The 27,666-nt window shown below is 43.1% G+C and overlaps 1 protein-coding gene across 1 annotated transcript in view; it reads right to left on the bottom strand.

Moving 5' to 3' along the window:
* Nucleotides 1-1,256: 1,256 nt before the first annotated feature.
* Nucleotides 1,257-27,666, bottom strand: part of KCTD3 (potassium channel tetramerization domain containing 3) — a 339,598-nt gene continuing 313,188 nt past the window's right edge. Inside the window, exons 15-18 of the mRNA XM_078649783.1 lie at nucleotides 17,152-17,248; nucleotides 10,043-10,227; nucleotides 9,793-9,931; nucleotides 1,257-2,901 (exon numbers count right to left, since the gene is read on the bottom strand). Coding sequence (XP_078505909.1) covers nucleotides 2,322-2,901; nucleotides 9,793-9,931; nucleotides 10,043-10,227; nucleotides 17,152-17,248 — 1,001 coding nt within the window. The 3' untranslated portion in view covers nucleotides 1,257-2,321. The remainder of the gene's footprint in view (nucleotides 2,902-9,792; nucleotides 9,932-10,042; nucleotides 10,228-17,151; nucleotides 17,249-27,666) is intronic.

Below are 27,666 nucleotides of genomic sequence, written 5' to 3'. Positions count from 1 at the left end.
TAAAAACGTTTCTTACTTTGTAAGTGTGCTGTACAGTGCAGCACACATGAAAAGTCGGAAAAAAGGAGAAATAAAGGTAGTTCTCTTTTTAATGCCTGCTTTGAATTGGTGTTATTTTTTGGTGCAAAACCCTGTCTGCTAATGTTATTAGGTGTTTTGTGTCTAAAAGCATGGGTGGTAACACAGAACGCCCATGTATCACCCATGTAATGCCCCTCTTGTGCATAGGAATGCAAAGCTGTGGTTTCTGTTACTTTTAGGTAACTTTCTGGCACAAAAATCATACAAAACACGTTTTATGCAGGCTTGCACAACTTTTTTGATGCAAAGCCAGCGCAAAATGTTTGCAAATCTGGGCCGACGTGCTTTAAAAATCAAATGGATGGTGGCCTGTCTTGGTTTGGTCCTCAGTTTGTTTGCCTTTGATTGTCTGGAGTTTAGTTCTTTTAAAATGATGTGACTAGGTTGCCTAATAGCTGTGTTTTCAGCTTATGGGTTATGTCTAAAATGGCAAAACTATTATGATAATACTAAAGGATTCCCTCGATGACGGCATGATGCAAGCATGTGAATCTAAGAAAGATTAAATACCGTAGAAGTAGAATTTCCCTCAAGCTGGCTAGAGCTAGAAAAATCCTAGATCCCTCTCACTCATGGCCTCAGGTTGCATCTGTGCTGAGAGGCCACAACCCTCTGTATCACGGTCTAGACCCAAACACCATACGTTGCTAGCATCATGGTTTGTCACACTTAAGGGCCTTTGACAAGCATCACAGGTTCTTGAAACCGTAATTCAGAAAAATAAATCGAAAATACCCCAATATATATTGGTATCTGTGGCATCCGGAAAAAAAACCTGATAACACTGGATTGTACAGCACTATATTGGAGTTGCAACATTATTTCTGGAGAGGTTTTTTCAGCAAAAAAAGCTTTTGCGCCACATGGATACAAGGTAGGGTACTGCTTAAACAGTCCCATATCCTGCATGGTGAGAATTGTAAAATGAGGAATTTGTGGGAAGACCCATCAATTAGAAAAATACTTCGACTTTTTGGAGTAGGCAAACAGCTAATGAGGTTTCTGATTCTTTGAGCAAACGCTGTGTAGAGCTATGGCGCAAGTGATAGTTTGTGCTTTTATTTTACCAGCAAGACTTCTAACCAGTGGCCCAAATTTGCTGTACAGCATGAAAGGTAAGGATTCTGGCAAAACATTTGATGGAGTAGTTCGTGAAAGGCAAGCAGAGTAAGTAGTTCATTAAAAATGCAGCATTTATTTTTTATTTTCTGGTCCTTTAAAAGGTGTAAACATAGATTCATAGAATTATTTCATTTGGTGCTTGATTAAACGTTTAAATACAAAACCACTGTGAAAACGATAAAACCTGCAGACATTGTAATTTGTTTCGAACTATTACAAATGAAAGTTTGTAGTGGGGAGTTTCATGCTATCCAATGTTACAGTTAAATGTTTACCAACAAAAATATTTCACGTAATTTTTTTAACCATATGCCTTTTTCTCAAATAGCAGCTTTCGTTAAGTTAAATATTTTCTTATCGCAAAATCTCAATCCCATGCTTGCCATACTTTGTGCATGATTTTTTTAAATTCTTAAATATTTAACTTTAAACAATCGTAAAACCATTCACGACGATGACAACAAACATATCTATATATCTGTCTATATATTTTCTTAAATAAATTCTCATTTATACTTTAACATTAGAAGAACGCACGTTTTAAAAAATATGTTTTGCTGGATCTGGAGGCAACAGCAACTAGTCGTTTGGAAAATCTTTTTGGAAAATTGTAGCATATAAAATTAAGATATTTGAATTCAATAATATTAAAAAATTATAGATAGTCATCAGGAAAAGTAAACTCTCGCAGAAACAGGATCTGCCTTTAAAAGCATTTGAGTTAACCATTCTGATCTGTCTTCTATATGAAGGAATGGGTTTGCAGTTGCATATAATGTTAAGGAAAGACAGGTATTTCACAATAATTTACGACTGGGGAAACAATAATTTATCTTGTACACACACGTGTGCCGACCACACTTGCGCCTAGCATAACAAGCATGCCACACAGCAAATAGTTTGATGTCAGGTGCACAGCACTGGTAAAGTCTTGCTCATAGTAACAAACATACTTTAAGGGTTTGAGTTTAGACGTTCCATAAAAGGATTAATAAAAACAGCCTTATTGAAATATCAATTAACTTCTCAAGAATGGCATTTAAAATTCCAGTTCTTTTTCTTCCTCACTAAGTGCTGGATGACGAAATCATTGCATGCATTTTCGAAAACTTTTATAGTCACAAGCTGTAGTCCTGGCTGGAGGAGTCGCTTTTCTTGTGCCTTGGAGATGTGCTCGACTTTGTCGGTGATGGGGATGCTGTACCACGTGACTCGTTCCCCGCCTCAGAAGCACTTGGTGTTGGTGAGGCAGGCAAATGCGGTACGGGAACCACTTTTTTTCTCAGTAGGAAAGCGCCTTCAAATCCGCTTTTCTTTCTAGTGTCTGTTCTTCCTGGCTCACTCTCCTCCTCTGAGCCCTTTTTCCTCACATCAAGCATGTTCTCAGGTGTCTTTTGAGCTTCAGACCCTCCATTGGAGTTCCTGTTGGCCCTCACTTCAACAGCAGACATCTTTCTATGAGATGTACTCTCCTCCTGTCCGGGTACCCTCACTTCATCTTGCAATGGCAGGAAGCTGCTGTTTTCGGGAAGGCTGGGCTCAATCAAGTGCTTGCCTAGGTTAAAAGTCTGGAATTCTCTGTAACTGTGAAAGCTCTCTGTCCTCCGAGCTCTTGCCAGCAGAGGGCTCTCTCGGTATGGCCTTACAGAGCCATAGGTAGCGGTTTCATGGATGGTTTCATGATGCTGCAGTTGGAGGCTGAAAAAAAGAAATGAAAGTCAGGTAGATATAAAATGACCTCTTAAGCAATGATCTTGTTTTCCACTTATAGATACTGTACCGCAGATGTCTGACTGGCCGTGGTATGCAACTTTTTATGACTGAACAAATAAGGTATCTTTGCAAGCAGTGAGGTGGATGCTTCAAGTAGCCACAAATTGGCAACATTTTTAATAAAGAATGGGATAACGACTATAGACTGCTTAGATTAACAAGTTACTTACCTATGGAAAAGCTCTTTATGGTAGGGACGTTGTCTAACGTCAAATTCCTCACCTTTTAAATATTCCCCAGGAGTCAGACTGTCTGGATCTAGAAACCTTTCTGCAGTTCCTCTGCACACCAGTAGGTGGCACCATCAGTTACTTTCGATAGTGCCCACGCCCCCAGATGCAGAGTTCCAAAAGCGAAATTATGTAATCAGTGTGCAGATTCCTAGACTTGGAATCTTATTAATAGATAGAGTCCAACCACAGAATGGGGAGAAATGGTGAGGTATCTTGGGGTGGCGAAGTGGATTAGACAAAAGTTTTCTATAAGATCGAATGAGTAAAAGACTGTCACGCCGGACTTGAGTGTTCAGGCAGTAGAGCTTCCTAAATGTGTGCAAGGAAGCCCAAACTGCTGCCTGACAATATGCAAGGCAGGAACTCCGCGAGCTAACACAGTGGTCATAGCCTTGGCCATGGTACAGTGAACTCGCAAGCCGCCAGGAGGTTGCTTTATGGCCAAAGTGTTGCAGATTTTGATACAGAGCACTATCCATCTTGAGATGGTCAGTTTCTGCACCAACTTTCCTTTCTTGGCTCTGACGTACCCTACGAAGAGTTAGTTGATCGTCCACCTGGAAACGTTTTGTGAAGTCAAGGTAAAACGTCAACGCTCTTTTTGGGTCCAACTGGTAGAGTCTCTCCTCTTCTTTAGAGAGGTGAGGCCGAGCATAGAAGGTAGGCAGAGAGATAGATTGACCTACGTGAAAGGGAGTTACCAACTTCGGTAAAAAGGATGCTAGGGTGGAGGCTGTGCTGAGAGCACCTGTAAATCACTGACCCTCCTCGCAGATGTTATCACCACCAGAAAGACCATTTTGATGGTTAGGAGTTTAACGCCTTAACTGCTTCGAACGTTCCGCGCAAGTGCAGAACGTTCTAATAAACTTGCGGGGCCACGTCGGCCAATGGACGTGCGCAGCACTACAGAGGTAGTGCTCGCGACGGCCGTTGGCCGACACCCGCAGCGAACAGGTTAAGAACGGCTCAAAAGGAGCGCACATCAGGAATGTAAGAACTAAGCTCAGGTCCCACTAGGGCGTAATAAAGGGCGCTGGTAGAAACTTATGTTGGAGGCCTTTTAAGAACCTATGCAGAATAGGGGATTTAAAGTGAGATGACTGGTCTGGCAACTGCAAAAATGGCAAGATGGCAGAAAGATAACCTTTCAACTTGCCCAGAGCAGACATCTGCTGGGCCAAGGAAAGAATACACAGGAGGACTTAGGAAAGGGGTGCGGACAGAGGGTCAACATGTTGGTCTGTACACTATGCCTCAAACTTGCTCCTATACTCACGTTCAGACAGCCTGCCAGGTGTTGAACCACTAGGGATATGCCCTGGTGTTGCAGCTATGTACAGAGGTGCAAAGCCACTTGACAAAGGGTCTACAACCTCACTCCGCTTGGTTTGTTGAAATACCAAGTCGGTGGTGATGTCTGTGAACACCTGTACCAGCCTTCCCCTGATTGAAGGAAAAAAGGCTTTCAATGCCAACTGCATCGCTCGAAGTTCCAACAAGTTGATGTGGAGCCGGGATTACACTGAAGACCAGATTCCTCTGATCTCCACCTCTCTCAGATGGCTGCCTCCGTCCAGAAGTGATGCATTTGTCACTACCGTCAGCTCTAGCTGGGGAAGAGGGAGGGGTCTGCATCTGACCCAATCGTGGTTCCTCAGCCACCACTACAGGTCTTTTGCTGTTTCCTCCGACATCTAGACCATGTCGGAGATATTCCCAATGCTGTGCCCATTGGAAATTCTGGACCCACTGCAGAGCTCACACATGCCAATGGGCATGTGTCACACGCAGTATGGAGGAGGCCATGCAGCCTGAGTCAGTTGCACCAAAATTCCAGATAGAGGCTGAAACACTGACATCATAACCTGAATATCCTGGACTTCCAATGGAGGAGGATAGGTCCAAAATTGCACCATGTTAAGTACAACTCTGATGAAAGGGAGCATCTTAGAAGGAGTCATGCGGCCCTTCGGCACGCTGATAGTGAACCCCAGCAAATGCAGAAGGTTTCCCGGAGTCTGGATGTGGGACGACAGCCTGGGGTGAGTTCACCTTCAACAACCAATCGTCAAGGTAGGGGAAGACTGGAACCCCCTAACCTCTGCAGATGAGTTGTGACCACTGCCATCACTTTCGTGAACACCCGAGGGGCGCTGGTAAGGACAAAGGCAAGCACAGCAAATTGAAAACGCTCTTGGCTCACCGTGAAAAGCAGGTAAGGTCTGTGGCCAGGCAGGACGGGGATGTGGAAATATGTGTCCTGCAAGTCCAATGTTACCATCAGAGCAGACAGGACTTGCATGACTGAGCATTTTGAATTTCTCCTTTGTAGGTCGAGCCTAAGCAGTGCATGACCTGCTCTGCAAGGCATGCTGAATTAAGGTATGGTCGTGAAGCTCCGCCCACTCTCTGCCCAGTTTTTTTATTGACTTGTGTCATTGTCCATTGTAAACTGTGGCTTTTTATTAGTCAATAGGCTTAGTAGTCCCTCCTTTTCCCATTGTGTAACCTCCCATGAGGACATCCCCTGTTATGTGTGTTGTTGCTCAGTAGGCTTTAATTACAGCGCCCAAGCACTATTTTCTAAAAGAACTTCGTCCTGCGTGCTCTTGCTGGCAGGAAAAGGCAGGACACTCTCTCCTCTAACACACTTGCAATGCAACAGGTGTCTCATTTGCGAGAGTTCAAGCTATTGGCATTGTAAATGACAAGGCCCTTTATTTATCGTTTTAAAAAAAATCACATAAATAAAAGGCATTGTCATTTACAATGCCAATAGCTCAAACTCTCGTAAATGTGAGACCTATTGCATTGCAAATGCTTGTTAAAGGAGAGGTAGAGAAGGCACAGGTCTAGAACAGAAAAAAGACCTCCAATTTTTTGGCACCAGAAAGTGGTGTGAATAACAACGACCTACTTCTGATGCGGGCGCCCTCTCTGTGGCTCCCTTGATCAAGAGAGCCAGCACTTCCTTATGGAGAAAGAAGAGCTGGTCCACTGTCAGCCTGTCGTAAGTGGGTGTTGTGGGTGGAGGGATGGTTACAAAGGGGGGGAAGCCCTTTGGATGAGCTGCAAACCCAAAGGTCATATCTTACTGACCTCAAGTTGTGCAGGTGATGGAGTATTATGTTCCCCACTGGAGTCCCACGATGGTTGAAGGGGCAACTAAAGGGGTTTGGAAGCTGTGGCTGTCAAAGGGTGGGGGTGGTGGACTGGTCCAACTTGTGGCTACCTGTCCCACATGTGCTGTGGGAACTGTGTCTTCGGCCAAACAAAAGTTTGGGAAACTTGCTGGCTGTGGTGGCTGGGAGTGTAGAGACCCAGTTGAAAGCCTCTTCCATGGCCACACAAGGGGCAGAAGGCAGCCTGAAGTTGTTGAGGTGCCATAGACAGGCCCAAGGGCCTGGTTGTAGCCCTGCTGTCATTAAAGCACTCTGCCTTCTCTCCAAACAGACAGGAGCCATCAAAGGGTATGTCAATGATCGACGTCTGGACATCTGCCAAAAAGCCAATGGTTCTCACCCAGGGATGGTGCCTAAGGGTCACCAACAATGAAATCGCTCTGCCCAGTGAGTCTGTCATATCCAGCCCATATTTTATCTTGAACTTGACTGCATCTCTGCCATCAGCAATTGCTTGACAGAGTGTGGCTTGGGCCTCCTCCAAAACCATGGACAGCACTCGCCCAACCGAGTTCCAGATCGTATGTGAGTATCAGCCCAAGAGGAACATGGTGTTCACTGATCGCAGTGTCAAGCTGGAGGAAGGAAACATCCTCTTCCCTAGGGTATCCAGGCATTTGGATACCCTATCCAGTAGGGTGGTAGTGAATGCACTGGGATTGATTTTGGAAGTGGAGGCCTGGACCACCCAGCTCTTTAGGATGGCATCCTAGTTGAGGGAACTGGGGCAGGGTGATGACAGCGGGTAATCGTCCTATGCACAGTGCAGGGCTTGGAGTAGGCCCCGAGTGGACATCAGTAACCACTTCATTAAATGGGAGTAATGGTTTAGTGGGGGCATCTACTGGTTGAAGCACCTCAGTCAAAACGTTTGCCTTGACTGCCAATGAGATACCGAAGGGGATGATGGACGGAGCGTTTGAGCAAATCAAACACTCACCTCCAGTCAACTGATCTGGGTTTAATCCATCATCATTCTTTAGCTCACTCCACCACCCCTTTGGTATCACTTTGACCTCCAATGAGAGCAGCGTAAGGTCCTGGAATCTTAGCTGCCCTCTGCACCACCACTGCAAATGAGGCACCCTCCTCTGTAGCGATCGTAGGGGGAGTGTCTGGGGAGTTGTCCAGTCCACTGGTATTCACCAGATCCTCATACCAGGCATCCTCAGGATCTTCTAATGGCTGGTACACATAAGGGTCTGCAGTCCGCTCACAATCATCACCCAATCCAGGCCTGTCATAGGAATAAGGCACTGACTCTGACATGAGGTGACTACCCCAGTTGGCGTCAGATGATGCCTGTCCTGCTCAATGTCTGACTCAGAAATGACGATGGGGGCGGTTTTGGCACTAGAGCGGCTGCCGGGGAAGGTGGAGGTCACTCAACCAGTGCCGCTCCAGATTCGTCACTGCATCCTTGAGGCCCGACTGGCACCAAGAGCAAACCTGCCAGCATAACACCAGTGGTGGCCCCTCCTTAAAGATGAGATGCATGGCAATTCTTGTATTTGGGTGGGGGTCCCTCCGGCTTCCGGAAACTCAAGGAAGCATGGAAATGGCCCGCGCTCCACCACAGAGCTAGGCAACGAGTGCTGACGGCCCGCAACTCATCTGAAGGCCTCTTCCACTTTTTCTTTTTCTTGAGGGACTTACCTGACTTCCCAGGCAACTTGGAGTGCGACGAGGATTGCTGGGTACTACCCCTCAAATGATCTCAAGACCTTCCTCGCAACTGGGATCCTGAGTGTCGTGGGCTCGATCGGCAGCGAGGAGCATGAGGGACTACCCCCTCAGCTCCTTAGGAAACATGTTGCTGTAATCTTCTCGCATCTTGACACAGTGATTGCACTCCAGACATCAAAGGCGCACAGACTGCAGGTCTATCACCGGCATCTGGCGTTAACAGGCGCAGCATGGCTTAAAACTTGCCTTTTTGGTTGACATCCCTCACACCAGGAATTAAGTCTCGAAAAATATCAGTTACAAGGTTACTGGGGGTATCTCGCTCCAAATCTGCGCTGATTGTCGTGGAAAGAAAAGAACTACTGTCAGCACGGTGAACGTCACTTCAAGGCGGACGATGCTGACAATGCACGCAGATACGAACTATGCCACTTACCGGTGAGCAGGGGTACGAAAATTTTCAGATCCAGTCTGACGCCTGGAGAATAGTCTAAGGTACGGAATCTGCAGCTAAAAGTCTCTATCAGATGTGTAGAATTTATGAGTTTTGGTGAGAAGCGCAAATTAATACTATCATAGTTGTTTATGAAGCTGTAGGGTGCATGACCATGCAGAGCGCTCCTCCGCCTCTAGGCTAGGTTTGTGCTATTGAAATAACATATACGTAAATGCCACCATGCTGGTGCTATTAATCACAAGCCCCAAACATATACGTTGTATTCAGACCCACACATTTTTAAAGTGCATTATTGTTGAGACATCCTAAAGATTTTCTTTCCCCAATCACAAATGAATGGTTCTCTTTACACCTCTCACTGCAAAGAATTCACAATATTTAAGAAATATTGGAAAGTATATCTCTCCTGCCAAGCACTTGAATATAAATGGGTTCTAGCTAGTAAAGTGCACAACCACCACCCAGTTGTGAGACACCACTTGGAGTAGGATCAGGAAGCAACTACAATGTGCTTAAAGAGATGGAGCAACAAGGGTTCAAACAAATGTAATGTGGGTGCTACCAATTCAATAAAGCTACAAATTGAAAGCACAAATATATGCTTAGATTCTTAGATCGGTCTAACAGCCTCGACACAACAGCATGAAGAGACTGAGGAAAATGGCTGAACAACTAACCCTTCTGTATCAAAACTTTAATCGCCACCTCCCTATTTTGCTGTCTTCTTCTTCCTCCATCCTCTCACTGAACGCATGCCATACAGTATTTCATACATCAAAAAAAAACACACCATTGAGTAAGATAACAAGCGAAGAATGCTTTAATCAGTAATACAAGGATACTCAGAAGAATTAATCTATAAAAGCTTTTTAAGTTACAGCACCAAGATCCAAATCTATAACTTTGGACCTACTCTGCTACCAAAAACTTTTAAACGCTCACCTCTTGGAGCAGTACTACTGAACTGCTTCACGGTGTAACATTACAACTCTCTTGCTAATTTTCCTCATTCATTTGTTTTACCCTCAGCCATCCTTTTACAAAGTTGTTTTTTTTCTCTTTTTTATATTAGTTGTTTCAATTAAAGGTCTGTAATTCTGATTGATCGAAGGAATTTATCTGCCTCCCATAACACCAGAATTCAACAAACTAACAGTATGGTTATGCACAATTGAGAAAATATAATTTTCAAATATCTACAAGAAAACTGTAATCAACATTTCACAATACAGTTTAAGTAGCTTAAGCTGTTTACCTAGTGTTAGAATCACGTAGGTGACTTTGTTGAAGTACCGAAGTGGCTGGACTGATGTTAGGCGTGGCACACCGAGAAGTGCTCAGATCACACTGATCAAGAAGTTTAAGCAGTTCCTCTTCTGTAGGCCCCCCAACATCTAAGAAAAAAGGGTAAATGATGAATAAGTAATTGAACATCAAAGTCGCACTGAATGAATTCAATAACAACATGAGCAGAAAGGATGTGAAGAAATCCCAAATGCACATACCTTTGTCTTCACTTTTGCTCACCATGTCCATGGCGGTGGTCAGATCCCACATTTGAATACTTCCGTTTGAGTGCCCCGTGAAGAGGTAGCGTCGTGGCCTTGACCCCATTCTGCTAGAACCTTCACATTCTCGTACAGTAAACGAAGTAATGGTGGTGCAGTCAACAGCCTGGATCTCACAGATCCTAAAAAGGAAATCCAAATATTTTCATTATGGCAGCATTTGAAAGGCAGTTTCCTACATAGGGGCATCTAAGAGGATCACATTTGGATTGTATTTGCCTATTACAATAAACACATTTTTTAACATTTTATCTCCGAGCTTCTAGCTAATATGCCCCAATTACTCTTCATTTACTTGGCAAATAAATGTTTAGTCCATGTGTCCAATTGCTCATTAAATAACTTTCATTAAAAAACTGATTGGACCCTTTGGATCACTCAACCACAAACAACATATCCATTCACATAGTGGAAGTCAAATTTAAAAGGCATGAGAAAACAATGATAAAGGTACATGGGCACAAGATAAGGCAGAAACAGTTAAGGCGGTGCCACACTGAGAGACATGAATAGCACTCAAAAAGCATTTATCACTTGGAAAAGGAAACATCTGTCACTCATAAGAGTTGTGATGCTGCCCATGTGATGCAAATGTTCCACAAGTTGGACAGCAACAAGACAGATGTACTGGGATAATACCCAATCTCAAAGGTCGACAATAGAGTGGGAAATCATAGGTCTTGGTGTTTGTTCTAATAGATAAGTTACTAACCTTGGGCAACACTATTTCTGGTGAATACTCGATCCAATAGCAGAATCCTCACCTTTGGAATATTTACCAGACTGGATCCGCAACTTTTCATAGTTGTGCTCCTGCATGCTGCCAGATGACACTGTGCGGCTCAGAGTTAACTTTGTTCTGCCACTGAAGGGATGGAAAGGAGCCCCATATAAGTGCCTTAGATGCAGAGCATTCAAAAATTGTTGGTACGAGTGTGCAGGTCCCTAAATTGGGACCATTTTAGACGTTGAAGGCACAGAATGGGGAGTTGGGAGCGATAAAGAACCTCCAGTTAGAAAGAGTATCCACCAGAAAAGTGTTACAGAAGGTGAGCAACTTGATTTTTGAACTGCAGATTCCTCACCTTTAGAATTAATACCGAAGTAGTACTTCCCAAAGTGGAGGGCTTGTGTAGTGGGCTTCGATCAAAAAGTCCTTTAGGACAAAACAGGCAAAATGTCCTTACTGTTGGACCTGGCTGTCAAGGCAGTAGTGCTTTGTAACTGTGTGCAACTGATGCCCATGTGATGGCCTGACAGATGTAAAGAATAGGCACTCTGCTTGCTAATGCAGTGGTAGCAGTATTAACATTGGTGGAATGTGCCTCAGTCTTTCTGGAGGCTGCTTCTTGGCCATCACGTAGCATATCATAAGGCAGAGGACTATCTGCCTTGACAAAGTCCTTCTTTGGACCAACTTATATTTCTTGCACAACAGAACCCCTCAAAAAGCTGACCCATTGGTTTTTGGTGTGATCGATGTAAAATCGTAAAGATCTTATGGGGTTTAGCCGATGGAGTCTCTCATCCTCCTTTGAGGGGTGAGGCGGGACAAAGAACATAGATTACCCACTATAAAAAGGAGTGCCAACTTTCAGCAAAAAGGCCACCTTAGTCCTCAGAACCAGTTTGTCTGGAAGACTGTTTACCTCATCGCAGTCACTTCAGATTGACATCACAACAAGCTGAAGTGATTGTGATGAGGAAAACCATCTTCTGTATCAAAATATGCAATGAGCAGCTGTGCATCAACTCAAAAGGAGAACACATGAGAAAAATCAGGGCAAATTAAGGTCCTTCTGAGGCACCACAATCGGTTTAGAAGGGAACATGTGAGTTAAAGAGAGTACAACACGTTGCTTTAACAGGTGTGGGAGTAAATTTCATGCAGAAAGCACAATGATGTTCAACTATGCAACATTCAGGTTAAAGATTGTGAGACGCCAGAACAAACAGGAAGAGGAGGGTGTAGAAGAAGAGAGGGTTATCGGTTTTCCATGAAAAAAAGTGCAATGGTCCATTTTGCCTAATGACAGTAAGTGGGTTTGATCTACAGATCATAGCACTTTGTCGTCCTCCATATCAATTTGCATGGAGAAGCACAGATATATAAATTCACAGAGTTGGTGCTGTGGAGACACATGAAAAGAAATCTAATGAAGTTGTGGGAGAATTTAATGACAAGTTTATTAAGCTCAAACAGACTAATTGAGTTACGTATGTTGCTAATCATGGTTTGTTGGTTGGAAGAAGCAGAAAGGGCTAAACATTATCCTAGACCCATCACCAGAACTGGGTGTTGTGCGTTAAAGGAGTCAGAGGCATACAAAGAACCAGATGGGTGTTGTTCAATTTGGGGAACTTCAAATAATTAAATAACGAGATTCTTTTGAAAAAGGATCCAACAGCTACTGTGCAAAAAGTACAGAGGGCACTGGTAGAATTGAGGGTTTCGCACAGAATTAAACAAATTAAAGAATCAAGACATCACAGAGTAAATTGAAAGTTCACAATGGATGGCACCTGTACTTTCGGTGTGCAAGTCCATTCGGACACCTAGAATGGAGATAGACTTGCAAACTCTCAATGCCAACATTTAGGTAGATCACAATCCGCTTCCCAATAAAGCAGAAATCTTGGCATTACAGAACGTAGACCTGCTTTGCATGATGTTAGACCTGTCCTCTGCATATCACCAGTCACAGATCTACAAGAATTCATTATTTGACTTCATTGGGTCACGTAATCAAGCTTATTCTAGCTCATAACTTATAATTGTAACTGGATGCCTCTATGTTCTAACATCAGCAGTTTTTAGATGGCAATGCACAGTTACGTGAACTGATGTCATGACATATTTTCCAAGACAGGTTACAACAAGCAGGGGTTAACCCCATTTCCCAAACCTGGGGTAAATAAACAATATTAAAGCTACAATGGTTTGAGAACAAATATATATCCAGGAAAATAAGTTTGCAATCAATAATACAAAAAAATTGGTCAAATAAAGAAAGATTTTTTAAGGCAAACAAAGACTTAAAGAGGAGGGATACCCAACAAAAAGGTTATTACAAACATATATTTTTTACTGCAATAGCTTCTCGCATAATAACACAGAAAAAATGATTCACACCTAATATACTGTGTAAAACATAGAACAAATGACAAAAAAGAAGCACAATTAAAACAAACAAACAGTCCAACAAATAACAAGCACAGAAGATGGCAGTTAATGCTTCCTTATGACTGTATGCCAAGAATGGGCATCAATGGCGTTTCGACCTATGTTAATCTAAGGCGATCATCTGGACAGATGTAAACTTTAGGGGAGCATCCAATGAAAATAAATTTGTATATTGCCAGAGTGACATTCCAATTCGGAGTAGCAAGCTCATCCAAAACTCATCCAGAATTCAAAGTTGGAAAAAGGGAGTGAGACACACAATGTAAATAATGTGTCTATCCAAAAGGGCAGTGTAACATATCAACCCGGCTCAATGGGAATTCACAGCAAAAGTGTCTGATTTCGTTAAGGTGAATCATATGAAGAACGCATAACGCTCCGCGAGCATGATCAAAGAATAAGTCTTTGTAAAGTTTTGTAAAATTAACAAAAAGGATAATCAAAAAATAAGTTACTTACCTTCAATAGCAGTGTTTCTGGTGGATATTCTACCTGACAGATTCCTCACATTAAGAATACCCCCATGTGCCATAATGGATCAAGAGAATTTTTTGACAGCAATTCTTCACGCACTAGTAGGTGGCATCTTGCAGTTCGAGGTAAGGTTTGTACCACCCTAGAAGTGATGTCGAGTCCACAATATAACTGCCACCTCCATGCATCAACGTCAGTTTTTTTCTGATATTTATCTACATAGTCAGAGGCAGGACCTTCAATGATCAATTGTGCAGACCTCTAAATGAAGTACTTTTAATATGGACCAAAGGAGTCCATTCCAAAGAGCGGGGAGGTGGCACTGTCGGTGAGGAATCTGCAGATAGACAGATTATCCACCAGAAAGAGTATTACTGAAGGTAAGTACCTTGTTCTTCTGATGGACACTTCTAACAGCAGATTCCTCACCTTGTGAAAAGTTATCAAAACAGTACCTCTCCAGGTGGTGAGGCTGTGGAATGACTCAGACTAGAAAATCCTGCAGGGCTAAATGACCACAATACCCCTCCCATTGGACCTGGCTATCCAAACATTAGTACTTTGTGTAAGTGGCAGCCTGGCATATGACCAAGACTCCATACACCAGTGCAGTGGTGGCATCCTTGGCTTGGGTTGAATGGGCTTGCAGGCCCTCAGAAGGCTGTTTCCTGGCCAATCCATAGTAGATTTGTATGGCGATGGTTGGTTTCTGCACTGCTCTACCTTTCTTTATCCCAGAGAACCCAATGAAGAGCAGACTGTCCACCCAATGGTCCTTGGTGCAATCAATGTAGAAGTCCAGAGCTCTGTTTGTGTCTAATCAATGGAATCTTTCTTCCTCCTTGGATAGGTGAGAAGGGGGAAAGAATGATGGCAGAGTGATAGACTGCCCGATGTGGAAAGGTGGTGGTATATTGTTGCTGGACAGAGTGTGTTTGTAACTCACTCACACGACGAGCTGATGTAATCTATATGAGGAACACTGTCTTCAGGGCCAGTAACCTTATAGGATACAAGCATATTAGCTCATATGGAGTTCACATAAAAAATGTGACAACCAAATTCATACCCTATTGGGGCATCATAGACGTTTTAATGGAAATGTGTGTTAGCCCTTTTAGAAAACGCATCACAACAGGTGATTTAAACAGAGATGGCTAATCGGGAACCATAAAAAAGCAGATATGGCTGACAACCCTTAATTGTGGCCACCGACAGGCCTTGCTGGGTTAACGAAAGTTAGAAAAGATTAAGTGTCGCCAAAGCACAACACTGGTACCACCTGCCCTGACAATCAGTGGTGTCCAGAGCCTACCATTTCACATACATTGCTTTTTCTTAACATCATGAATTACTTGCTGGAGGGTGGAATTAAAAGTTGTCTGGGACAAGATATCTCTCCCCATGTCGCACAATGTGTTTGAGTAACGCCCCCGGAATGCAACTCGAATTTAAAGACTATAGGGCAAGGCTGACAGATGAGAACATATCTTTCCTGAAAGCCTCTATTTGGCGGCCAATCTGTGCAAGCCAGAACCACAAAGCTCTCTGGTGTTGGGTGCTGCAGGATGAAAGGCGGGTCCCCCCAGCGCTGGCTAGTGTCATTGGGCTATTTTTCTATTGACAGGCGGGCAAGATCCTGGCTTCACACAGGTGCCCAAAAGGGTGTCTGTGAGTGCTTTATTAAATGGAAGGAGTTGTTCTGAAGATGTCTGCCATGCAAAACTTCAGTAAGTACATTTGTTGTATCCTCCATTGAGAGAAGCTGGAGGTCAAGAATTTCTGCCACCCTTCTAATCACCATAGCGAATGAGACATATTCTTCTGTAAAGGGTCAAGGTGGAGAACTGGGGCCAATGTCAGATGAAATGTCAAGGTCACTGGTCTCTTGGAGGTCCAGAAGAAGTTTTTGATCATTCTATATTTGCGATGCATCATTGCAGTCATTATCTTCATGGGGCTCCAAGTCGGAAAATCGGTGAGGTAGCAGAAGCCTGTCAGAATCATAATGGGTTGAGCAAGAGATGGAGGTGGAAGTGACTTCAATCGAGGTTGCGGCAGATTTGCCTTCAAGCCTGACAATGGACATTGCCTCTGACATCTGCAGAATAGTTTTACTGGTGGCGTTGACGCACATGGAACGGACACGTTTTCAGCACCGTACATGGAGTTTGAGCAGGCAGTGGCACCAAAGTTTGGGTGGGCCCCAGAATGGGGTCAAGAACTACAGTCTGGGATGGATCTGCCAGCTGTAACGTGAATGGAGGCCTCCTCGGATACATGGGGTCTGAAGATGCGCCCAAGGGTTACGAATGGTACCAAAAACTCACAACAGGCTTGAATCTTCTGCGGAAGTGCCCATGGACCCAGAAACTGGAGCGGGGTTCGTTCTGTAGTGGATGACTGAGATCTGGAGGAACCCCGATGGCCACGCAAATTTTTTCTGATGCGAGTGGCAGGAAGAAGGGGAGCCATGTTTGGACCTTTTGTATTTTTTTCCATGTTGAACTTACCTGAGGATCGGGATTGGAATGATAACCTCCCATGAGAACTTCCTTGGGCCCAAGAGTGCATCAACAACCTCTATTTGGACAAAGAGCAGGCCTTCCTAGGGTTCTCAACAACATAGAGTTTGACTTTGCAGTCCTGGATCACTGTCAGATTCACCCAAGTGCTTGTGTTACATTACTTTGCATCATATGACGAGATGAGACATTAGCGATAGATCTTCTGAGGATCTGTTACTGACGTGTTTCTGGCAAACCTTGCAGGGGTTTGAAACTGGTTATCCTAGGGGCAGACATGTACTTTGCACCCTGTAAAATTTTTTAAGAAACATTCTCTGTGAAGGGACAGAGATTGAGGGAGCAAGCTCTAGATCCACATGTTGACGCTCAGAGGTTGCAGTTATATTGTGGCTCCAAAGTCACTTCAGAGGTAGGATGGATTTGACGCGGAGCTACATGACACCACCAACTGTCACACGAGGGAACTGCTGAGGAAAAAAGTCAGCAGACCTAGTCTAGTGCCTAGGGTTATTCACAAGGTGAGCAATCTGCTTTTAGAAGTATCCATCAGAACTACAAATTCATACTGTGAATCAAACACTTCATATCCACAAGAACACCTTGTTTTTTTATTGTGCCTCACACCACACTTGTACTGCTTCGATGCTCTACAAATAACAGATATTATTACACAATTTAATACCACTGTATTTATTAAACTCTGCAGGATGGAAGGGAGACTCTGCCTTGCCAGAGTTCAAACTTGTGAGCTTCACACCACTGCATCACAGGGTAGGAGGGTAAATCACTGAGCAATCCTAGTATGTACTGCAGTGATTGATCGCAAAAATTGCTATCCATGCCAGCACAGTGTGTATTACCTTTTCCCACTGGAAGACATCCTAACGAAGAGCTTGTTCGTCACAGGCACAACCTTTTGGATAAACACTTGTTGATCATCTCTTTCACCGAAAGGACCTGTAGAGGAAAACAATACTTTGCATTTTAATATTAACCTTCACTTAATAACTAAAAATGCTACAGGAAAGTAAAACAAACACTGCTGCTGCAGTAACAAAAATGTCCCCCGCCCGTCCAAAACCGGCCCTACCCTTCCGGATAAATGCTCGGTGCCCGCCACAGCCAGTCCGGCCCTGGCCTACATCATTATGATAGACACCTCATTGATCACTAAATACCATGGCTATTATATTTTTACATTGCAAATCCCTTGTTTTCCTTTTACAGAGACGTTATTGTGAAAGTTGAAAAATGGTTTGCATAGATACTCTGTAGTCCCTTTTGGGACCACATGGATATAACAAACATTGGCAAAGCCAAGAGGTCTCGCCGATGTAAGAGCTATTGGGTTGGTCACTGTCTTTTATCCATATTGCACAGCAGCACGGCTGAAATAAAAATAACGCAGTCAGTGCTGGCCTTGTCATAGAGCTTTTGATCATGTCGCTATAATGCAGCACCATGCAACAAGGCTAAAAGTTAAGGGAAAAGTGCTAGGACGGAGGGGTTGGAGGGGGTTAAGCACCATTGCACGGGGTGAGGGGTTGTAGGACGGTAAATGTGCACGAACAACGGTGATGGTGAGATAAAGCAGCACCAACAACTGAGGCAGGGCAGAAATGAAACACAACAAACAGGCAAGTGGGGAAGGTAGAAAAAAACACAAACAACGGGAACATATTATTGTGTTATTTGAGCAAAGGTCTGAAACTCATATACAAGTATATTCTTTTTCCATATTGTGACAGTGAAATGTGCGTACCTTCCTTTGCCTGCTGGTAAACATAACCTCTACACATGCACACAATGGACAGAAGAGAATGTGTATATATGAGCGCCTGGCATGCTTTGCAATATGAGCAAGACATATAACCTGGGGGTCAGCCGGCGAGTGGGATAGGCCCTGTTGCTGCCTCTTCTTTCTATTTGGAATCATTAGCCCGGTCATCTTTGCTGGACCAATATGCTCTCCTTTTCAAAGCTCCAGCCATTAATTATCATCTATTTCCTTTCAGGTCACTCCCCTCCCACCTCTGCCAACCCCCTCCACAAACAGTCACCCATGAATGCGGCTCTTTTCACCAGGCGGTGTCATGCACTACTACTGACGTGGTGTACTCAAGCCATGTTTTCTAAGGCTTCTCAGCTGGGTTACAAGTTGGAGTATCTCACGTACCTGACACACTACAACCATGCCTTATTGCACTAATGTCCTTGCCCCCGATAAGTTCGGCGCAGGCTGATGTAGCGAAAGAAGTTCTTATTGTGGCTCACCCCAACTGGCCATGTTTTAGCACTTTTTAAATGCACTCTAATGCAGCACAGCACTATTTTTTCATAACTTACAGCCATGCAAAGTGGCTAAAAGTTATGGGAAAAGCAGTACGGCAGAGGGATTAGAGGGGGTAAAGCAGCATGAAAAAGGGAGGTGGTAGGCGGTAAAGCTGCACGATCAGAAGTGGTGGGAGGAGATAAAGCAGCTCCAAAAACAGGGGCAGGGTGGACTGGATAAGGAAACACGGACAATTGGGGTTTGGGAATGAAGAAACACGAATAACGGGCGGGTGGGGGTATAAATAACAACAAGCATTTGCAATGCAATAGGTCTCGCATTTGCGAGAGTTTGAGCTATTGGCATTGTAAATGACAATGCTTTTTATTTATGTGTTTTGAAAACGTGCAAGTGGTGTTTAGAGTCCTTGCTTACGAGATGCAAGGCTGGCAGTAACTGCGCCTCTTTTACTGCCAGCCTTGCTTCTATAAGTACAAAGAGCGTATTTACACACTGTTTGCAAGTTTTCACAACACATAAATAAAAGGCATGGTCATTTACAATGCCAATAGCTCAAACTCACAAATGCGAGACCTATTGCATTGCAAATGCTTGTTTCTCAGAGTCAATGTGTAAAGCATTTGTACATAACACACAGTAATACAATGAAACACCACAAAAATCACTAGTAAATCGTATACCCCAATCATGGAAAAACAATCATAACACAATTTCCAGTGGGAGCACTTGCTCTTTAGTACTGAATAACAATGAAAAAGTGCGCAGAGATACTAAACCAGCAACAACGAAGACCAGCACACCATCAAAACCAGACGGTCAGAAAGCAAAAAGACAGGGGAAACACGCCAAAAGATGCCAGGTCGAACACTTTATGATACAGATAGGGTGCCTAGAACAGACATCTTTTCGGAACTGGTAGCCTGTGAGTGAAGAACACAAAGCTGTCCGTAAACGTGTGAGCGACGTTTAAGTGTGTAATATTTCGTTAATAACATATTTCTTGGAAATAAAGTACTTCTGAATCTGATTAAGCCCTGCAATTAGGGAGGAACATTTCTCCCAATCTATCTAACGTAAATTCACTACTAATGTGGGTTGTGACTAGGGAGTAAACGGTGCAATAAAAGAGAGGATCCCAGCCCTGACTTTATTCCTTCTATAGGATTACAATCTGTAACACCCTTTTTCATTGGTATTTTTGTTTGTTTAATGTCCTGCTCGGCATGTTAAGCACACAACGGCGTCTAATATGAGAACGGTACTGGGGCTCCTAAATAATTGGCAATGGTGGGGTCCAGAAGTAACAGTCACCTAATGTATGTCTGGAACAACAGGACCTTTGAGGCAGTCGAGTTGGAACCCCAGAATTACACCAGGCACACCAGTAGCAGTAGGTATGTGCAGATCCGCAGGATCTGTGAGGCGGGACCCAGGGACTGAGAGAGATACAGCCGTCCTATGCATCTTGGGATTACCCAGAAATGGAGGGAGCGGAACCCATGAAATACCACAAACACCTCCGTAGCATATATATATAGATATATTTACATACTGCTTTGAAAGGTTATCAAAATCACGATAAGCAAGGAAAATGAACGCGCATTTGACAATAAAAGGGGTATGAAAGAGAAAACGAAAAATTATGAAAATAACGAATAAAGAAATTTAGAAATAGAAGGAAAGAAAGGGGGATAGGGAGAACAAAACAGACACAAATCTCTGTGTATCAGCACACAACCGAATACACACAACCACAAACACCAACCGCCACAATTTCCGAATCTCTCATCTCACTTTTCCAATCCTCTGGAGCCCATCAGTCTTCGCCTCTCCACGCACCGCCGGCGCCGCTACAGGCACCGCGGGGCTCCCCGGCGGGGCTGCGGGCTGGGACAGGCAGGCTGCTGGGGGTCAGAGGCCGTGGACCCGGGGCTGGGTGGGGGGTTGAAGCCCGTTCTGCGAGGGTGGCAGGGACCTCGCGCTCCGCGGCAGGCTGAGAAGGCATGCCAGGTGCCTGACAGGTGGCATCGCTACTGCAGCCTGCCGAGGCCTAGGTTGGCAACCCCCACGGCAGGAAGTGCCCAGGAGTGGCCCGGGGCCCACCAGGGGGGTACTGTCGGGCTCCGAGTGTCAGCGATGGGGCAGATTTCACCAAGGCTACGGATGAAAATCAAAGCAGACTGCAATCTCTCGTCCCCCTGCTCGTCCCGTCACCCTCCTCCCCCACCCGGCAGGTGGCACTTGCCCCCATTCCCCCCTCCTCCCCACCGACCACCACACACACACACACACGTCTTCGGGCCCCTGTTCGCAGGACTCCAGGGCTGAGATCACATGATCTCTGAAAGAATTTATACCCACTTTCCACATCTGAACAAGATGCGTCACAGCCTGCAGCTCCTGACGCCAGAGACGGGAATGCCAAGGTGTACGCCGCATTGCCAGGTACACCACGTTCCTAGAGCCGTTTCGGTTACATGATAATGACGATGTCGTTTTAGGTAGTGTAACAATCCCCCTGTTTAAAGGTTCATAATATTTAAATCCCTTGGGAACCGGTGCTCTAACCCGAACTGGAAGCTGCACTGTCCGTTTGTCCCTCTTGGCATTTTATCAACATTCCTAGTGTGTTAAATGATTTTTTAAGCTGCTTAATCTGAGGGGCGCTGCTGGCAGCGTGCAGCAGCAGTTGGTAGCGGTGGATTTGCTCCTTCTATTTGCTCAAGCTGTGTACAAAGTGGGATTAGAGCTGCTTCAGACAGCCCGTGCCAGGGAGCCGGTGCTGCTGTCCCGCCACCGTCCTAGATTCCGGCTGCAGGAATGGCGCGCTTTTACTCTCCTCCAGTGCTGCAGTTCCAGGGATTCTAACCTCTTTCTTGCCATAAGCCTTCTTCAAGAAGTCCTGTTTAGTTTGCTGTTGCCGCAACGAAAATGTGACACTCTAAAAGTTGATATATATCATCAATAGCTTAATGTGAACAGCTGTTCATCATTCCTTATTAGTTTCATTACATAAGTTAAGTGTAGTCTATTTTTTTTTAGCCTTTAAATTACCGAATGTTCGAAAGCTTTTCTTCCCGCCCGCATGTGATGTTAAAAATAACCAGCACCGCCTCTCCCCTACCTCCTCCACCGCCGAGGAACGAGCAGGAATGACTGCAAAAATGCAAAAGAAAAAAAAATGGCCGGAAATGCGATAATGAATCCCGCCCCTCCCGGACTGGTGACCTGACTCATGGTTGCCATGGCGATATTTTAGAAAATACGCTTGCGACACCGTAAGTCACGTCACCCAGTCCTCGAGAGGCGGGATCACAGCCGGACAAATCATCCGAACATGGGCTTTGTCCAGTGGCAGGCCTCCGTTTGGCGAGGCTGGCCAATGGAAGAAGGGGCGTGGTTTCATGCCCCTTCTTGCTAACAAGAACTCTCGCCTGTGACAGCGCATGCGCTGCAACGCAGGCTTCGACCTAAAAAACAACTGATAAGGACCACAAATTAAGACATAAATTATTTAGTTTAGCAGCTGAATGTGCAATGAATAATGTAATATTCAACGCTGAAATGACACGCATTCAAAATGAGCTGATTTGCAATAGGCGGTCATAATTGTCTGTATAGACCATAGAAAAGCTAAAAAGCAAGTTTCCTTTAAACACAAGCAAACCTAAAATTGCTGAAATGTGCACAACTTGAACTAAAAGCTTGACCTTAATGTGAGATAGTTAGAAATGCTCGTCATAACAGCAGAATGTTCCGGTTTGACAAATGTATTACTTTTTATAAGCAACATTTTATTTGTAAATGACAAGAACTTCCTATTTATTTTCTCATGTCTCACATGATTCATGAATAGAATAGTTGTGCATTTTGAATAATAATCCTTATTCGTATTAAATAAACTACTTTACCTAACAGTCAATTTACAAATGGAAGCTTCATTTATTTAGTATAGTTATTTTTTCTCGTATTGAAACATTTGTTTTAGAAGGCTGACATGTGTACCAATGCCAATGGGAATGGAGACTTATGTGTCCAGAATTTAACTACGTAAGAATGTCTGTAGCTAACTTTGTGGTAAACTTTGCAAGCCACATGTATTTTCGTAGGAATGCAGGAGCTGGTACACAGATGAGCGCTGCCACTTAACTGGTCCAAGTTGGACGAAGCCAGCTACAATTTCTGCAATATGTATTTTTATCTTGTATAGTAATGTGTGTTTTCAGGTAGAGGTATTATGCTTTTTCCCATTTCCCTTCCCAGACTCTTGACAGTTGTGGCTACTGCTTCTTCTGTTTATTACTTACTTTATTTTAAGGCTTTATTTTTACATATTGCCACTGCAACTGTATGATGATTCAATTGGGTGAACTAGACTTTATAGGAAGTTCTGCTGCTTGAAATTTGACTTTGAGCTTCGTGCTCCTTTAATCTAACTATTTTTCCTGAAAATAGAACTCTTCATGAGAGCTAATAAACTCTAAAAATGCTGGGCCTCTTCTTTATAATAGGGATATATTCCTTTATAGAACAAACTTGATGCATTAGTTGATTACTGGTTTCAGCCAAAAGTTTTAATGAGATGTCTGTATACTTACTTGTTTACTTGACTAATTTGAATAAAGAATAAAAAGAGAAACTTATCCAAACTCTCATCATTAACTGAACTTATAACTGTGAATTGCGATCTAAATTTGCGATGTCGAATTTGCTCCTTGATTCATAATTGGATATTCAAAGATCCATCACCAGAGGTGAGAAGTGAGGACCTTTCCTGGGCAAACTGATAGAAAGAGCAGCATTCGCCCAGATGTCACAATTCATTTAAGAGAATGACATACTTTGAGATTTCCAAACAGGATTCTGACCGGGAAGAGGCATGGAATCTGCCCTCCTAGACATCTGGGATGACCTAAAGAATACAGTTGACCGCAACGGGGTTGCTGCGCTACTCCTCTTGGACCTTTCAGCTGCTTTTGACACGGTTGACCATGACACTCTGAAACAAAGACTTTATGAAGCTGGCATAGAGGGAACTGCTCTAGACTGGATTGCGTCCTAAATTCGAAACAGAAGTAATGTCATCCCCACCTTTCTTGTCCAAACCGTACTACACAAAAGCAGGGGTCCCTCAAGGTTCTATCATCTCGCCCATGCTTTTCAACATCTACATGAAGTCTTTACCAGTACTGATCAATAAATTTCACCTCACGTGCTACAACTATGCAGATGACACGCAAATACTCCTTCAACTGGAATGCCCCAAAGACATTGGAAAATCACACATTTTCAGCTGTCTCAGAGCCGTGGATCAGTGGATGACTTGGAGCCATCTCAAATTGAATGGTTCAAAAACTGAAATACTCACGTGTGGCGAATGGAAAAATTACAACCCGCTTGCCGCATGGCCTGATGAACTGGGATCACTGCATAAAGTATCAAAGGATGTAAGAAACCTCGGAATGACCATGGACTCTAAGCTGTGGATGAATGCCCAAGTGGATAAACTAGCAAGATCAAGCTTTGCTACTATAAAAACGCTGCAACAAATTTTCCCTCATTTGGGATTTCCACACAAGGTCCAAGCTACAATCTCCCTTGTTCTATCCAAACTCGATTACGCCAATAGCCTCTACCACAGATCACCTTTAACGACCATGAAAAGACTACAACGGATTCAGAACTCGGCTGCCAGACTACTCTTGCATATCAAAACGCGAGACCACATGTCCCCTGCCTTGAAAGCCCTGCATTGGTTACCGGTTGCCAGAAGATCTACGTTCAAGCTGCTTTGTATTACCCACAAAGCAATAGATGGAATAGGACCACTCTTCATCAGGAACAAAATCACCAAACACATTCAACAAAGGAACCTCCGCTCTAAAGGAGAATCTCGCCTCAAAATCCCATCATACAAGAAAAAAACCATGGGTGGCACATCCTGCTCTGTTCAAGCAGCCAAACTATGGAATTCTTTAACCACCAACATAAGATCCACTAACAACCACCTTATCTTCAGAAAACTACTCCAGATTTGGCTCATCCCCACATAAGCACCATACGGAAACAAAAATTTACAGCATATCCCTCTGTATATAAGCATTTGTTTTCACTATAGATATGTACCTATCTTTGTGTATTACTTTATAAAACATGTAAAATAATTGTTACGAGAAAAGAAAAAAAAGAAAATAATAATACTATTAATCAATAAATAAAAATAATCTTTGGTCTACATGTACATACTTCCATTGTGCATCTATGTACCTTCCATGTACTTGGATCTGTGTGTCTGTGAATTTTCGCCTGAAAAAGCATATCCAATGCACTACCATATTTCTCATCCTGTGCCTCTATCAATATATTTAATCTAAATATACTTACTTCCTTTATGTATCTATATACTTTCAATGTACTTATGGATCTATATATTTAACACTTTCTTCTAATTTTGCATTTCCAATGCACTAGCCTATTTCTCAGCGTATACTTCGCTCAATATATCTTCTAGCCAAACCTTCTGACTCATCTCAAACTTCTTTCTACTACTCCTTCCAATGCACTGCCCTATCTCTCATCCTATACATCTATCAATATATCCTCTACATCCACTCTCTCATTTATCCCAAACCCCATACCACTACTATGATCGCCAAAATAACCCTTTCTAGACTCTCTCCTGCTCTACCCCTCCTTGCATCATCTGACACCTCTTTTTACTACACCGATCCCCTAAACAAACCTTTCTAAACTCTCCCCTCTGACTCCTCCCCTCCCAAACTCCTTTTTACTCATCCAAAAGCCTCTTCCTACTGCTAAGACCTAAAACAAATATAATAAATCCTTCACTCTTTTATCCCTCCACTATCCTTTTCAATCAAAATTAACAGACTAACATGTTCACTTCTCAAATTCCATATTCAACTATACTAATATACTGCCCAAATAACTGAATAACATATCTACGACTCAAATTACTTCATATTTATACTACACTCATTTTCAACACTAATCCTTTATGGGTTCCGGAGTGGCGTGCTACTCGCCAGAAAAGCGTTTCAACACCCATCAGGGGTAACAAGTGCTATATGAATGCTAATCTTTCTTCCCCTTTTATCCCTCCGCTATCCTTCTCACTCCAAGTAACAGACTAATATCCACCACTGAAATTACCTCATATTTCACCATATTAATTCACCACTAATCCTTTATAGGCTTACTGAATAGCGTGCGTCAACAAGCGATAAATAAATACAAACCTTTGTCCTCCTCTATCCTTCTGCTATCATTCCATATCCAAATAACTGACTAACCTATCCTCCACTTAAAATGTACTTGCATGTTTCACTATACTAATTCAACACTGATCCTCTATGGGTCCCGAAGTAGCATGCTACCCCCCGAAAAAGCGCTTTGACGCCTCATCAGGGGTAGTAAGCGCTATATAAATGCAATTAAAATACAATACAATACAAGCATCCAGCGTGGAAACAGGGCCTTACCCTCTAAGTGATAGTAAATTAATTATTGAACAATATCAATATATTATTTAAGAATTTGGGGGACCAGTCTGCGCTGTCAGAACAATACAGAAAGAGGAACTACATATGGAAACACAATCAGGCGAGTGGGGATGCGGATACAACTGTGCTTGGTCCCTGCACCACAGAAGAAACAGTAAGTGACGCCAAGCCACCAACTGGCCATTTAGGAGGCAGCAAAGAAGAGTGACGAATAAATTGAAACTGCATTTATATAGCGCTTACTACCGGTGAAGAGGCGTCAAAGCGCTTTACACCAGACAGGATGCAGCTCCGGAACCTTTGTAGATATGGCTCCAGGTCCAGCCAATGCTTGGGCCCTGCTGAGGAGTTCAGCATGCCAGATGGGAGATGTGTCTCAGACTACTGATCAAATAGGACCTGGGATGTTCATAGCACATAAAAGCCATTTGTGATCTGTAGACTGCCAAAAGATGCACATAACAGATTCCATAAACATTTCTGACAAATCACTGAACTATGTGATTGTGTAATACAAACATCCCTGAAGCTGCCCACATCAGCTGTCTTTTCAGGACTGCAAAGAGGCTATAGGGCAACATCATATCACTCAACAGAATCTCCAAATACATTTACTCCACAATAATTCAATATTAATCAAAAGCCTATAAATCAAAAAGCACATAATACAAAGTTTACAGCAGAGTAAAAAACATTGTTCTTTAGGTTATTAGAAATGTGTAAGCATACAAGAACAAAAGTGTGGCTTAGAAAAACAAAATCCCCAAAACAGGGCACTTAGAAATAAATACAAACCTGATGGGTTGGAGGGTGATAGAAAAATACAATAGTAATGTTTATGTCACAAATGGTTCTAAATATCCATCATTAACCATATGCAGGAAAGAAAAACATCTTCCAAACCAAGCAGTTGAATAATTAAAGATACTTCAGCTAATGACCCTTTCGATACCAGCAACATTACTCCACATATGGAGCTTGTTTTTAAAGTTATTTTCTGCTACAAGCATCAGGGTCATATCTCCCAAACCCTACAAAAAACCTTACAGAGTAAGCCAAAGCCTCCAGACTACCCGTGCACAGCTCCAAAAACACCTCTAAAGGGCTCGATAAGATAGACCTGGAAATTAGTGTACTATTCAATCAATCAATTCTTCGTTATTCGCAAACCGGAGATATGCATAAAAGTCAAAGATTAAAACATTAAAAAGTTACGATAATTCATCAAAAATCATCAAGAACTAAAACCAACAGCTGCCAGAAATACAAATATACAAAACATGCATGATAATAAACTGGAATGAAATTTATAAAATCCGAAGGCAAAAATCCAAACAAGTAATACTTTTGAGACATGTTTAAACAGATCAAAAAACCTATACTTTTACTTGAGAAGACGGAACCTTTCAAAACAGGGCTGACTGCGAAAGAAGCTTCTTCACTCCATAGCAATTGCAAATAATGTAAATCCACACTGCATTGTGTAAAACAGAGTATCCTCAATAGTGGTAATAAAAACTGTCTAGTAAAAAACTTAAAAGTAAAAAACTTAAAAACAT

This window comes from Lissotriton helveticus, chromosome 6 (genome assembly GCF_964261635.1).
Source record: "Lissotriton helveticus chromosome 6, aLisHel1.1, whole genome shotgun sequence".
NCBI lineage: Eukaryota > Metazoa > Chordata > Amphibia > Caudata > Salamandridae > Lissotriton > Lissotriton helveticus.
The sequence above is the reverse complement of the archived record's forward strand: the minus strand, read 5'-3'. Positions and strand labels throughout refer to the sequence as shown.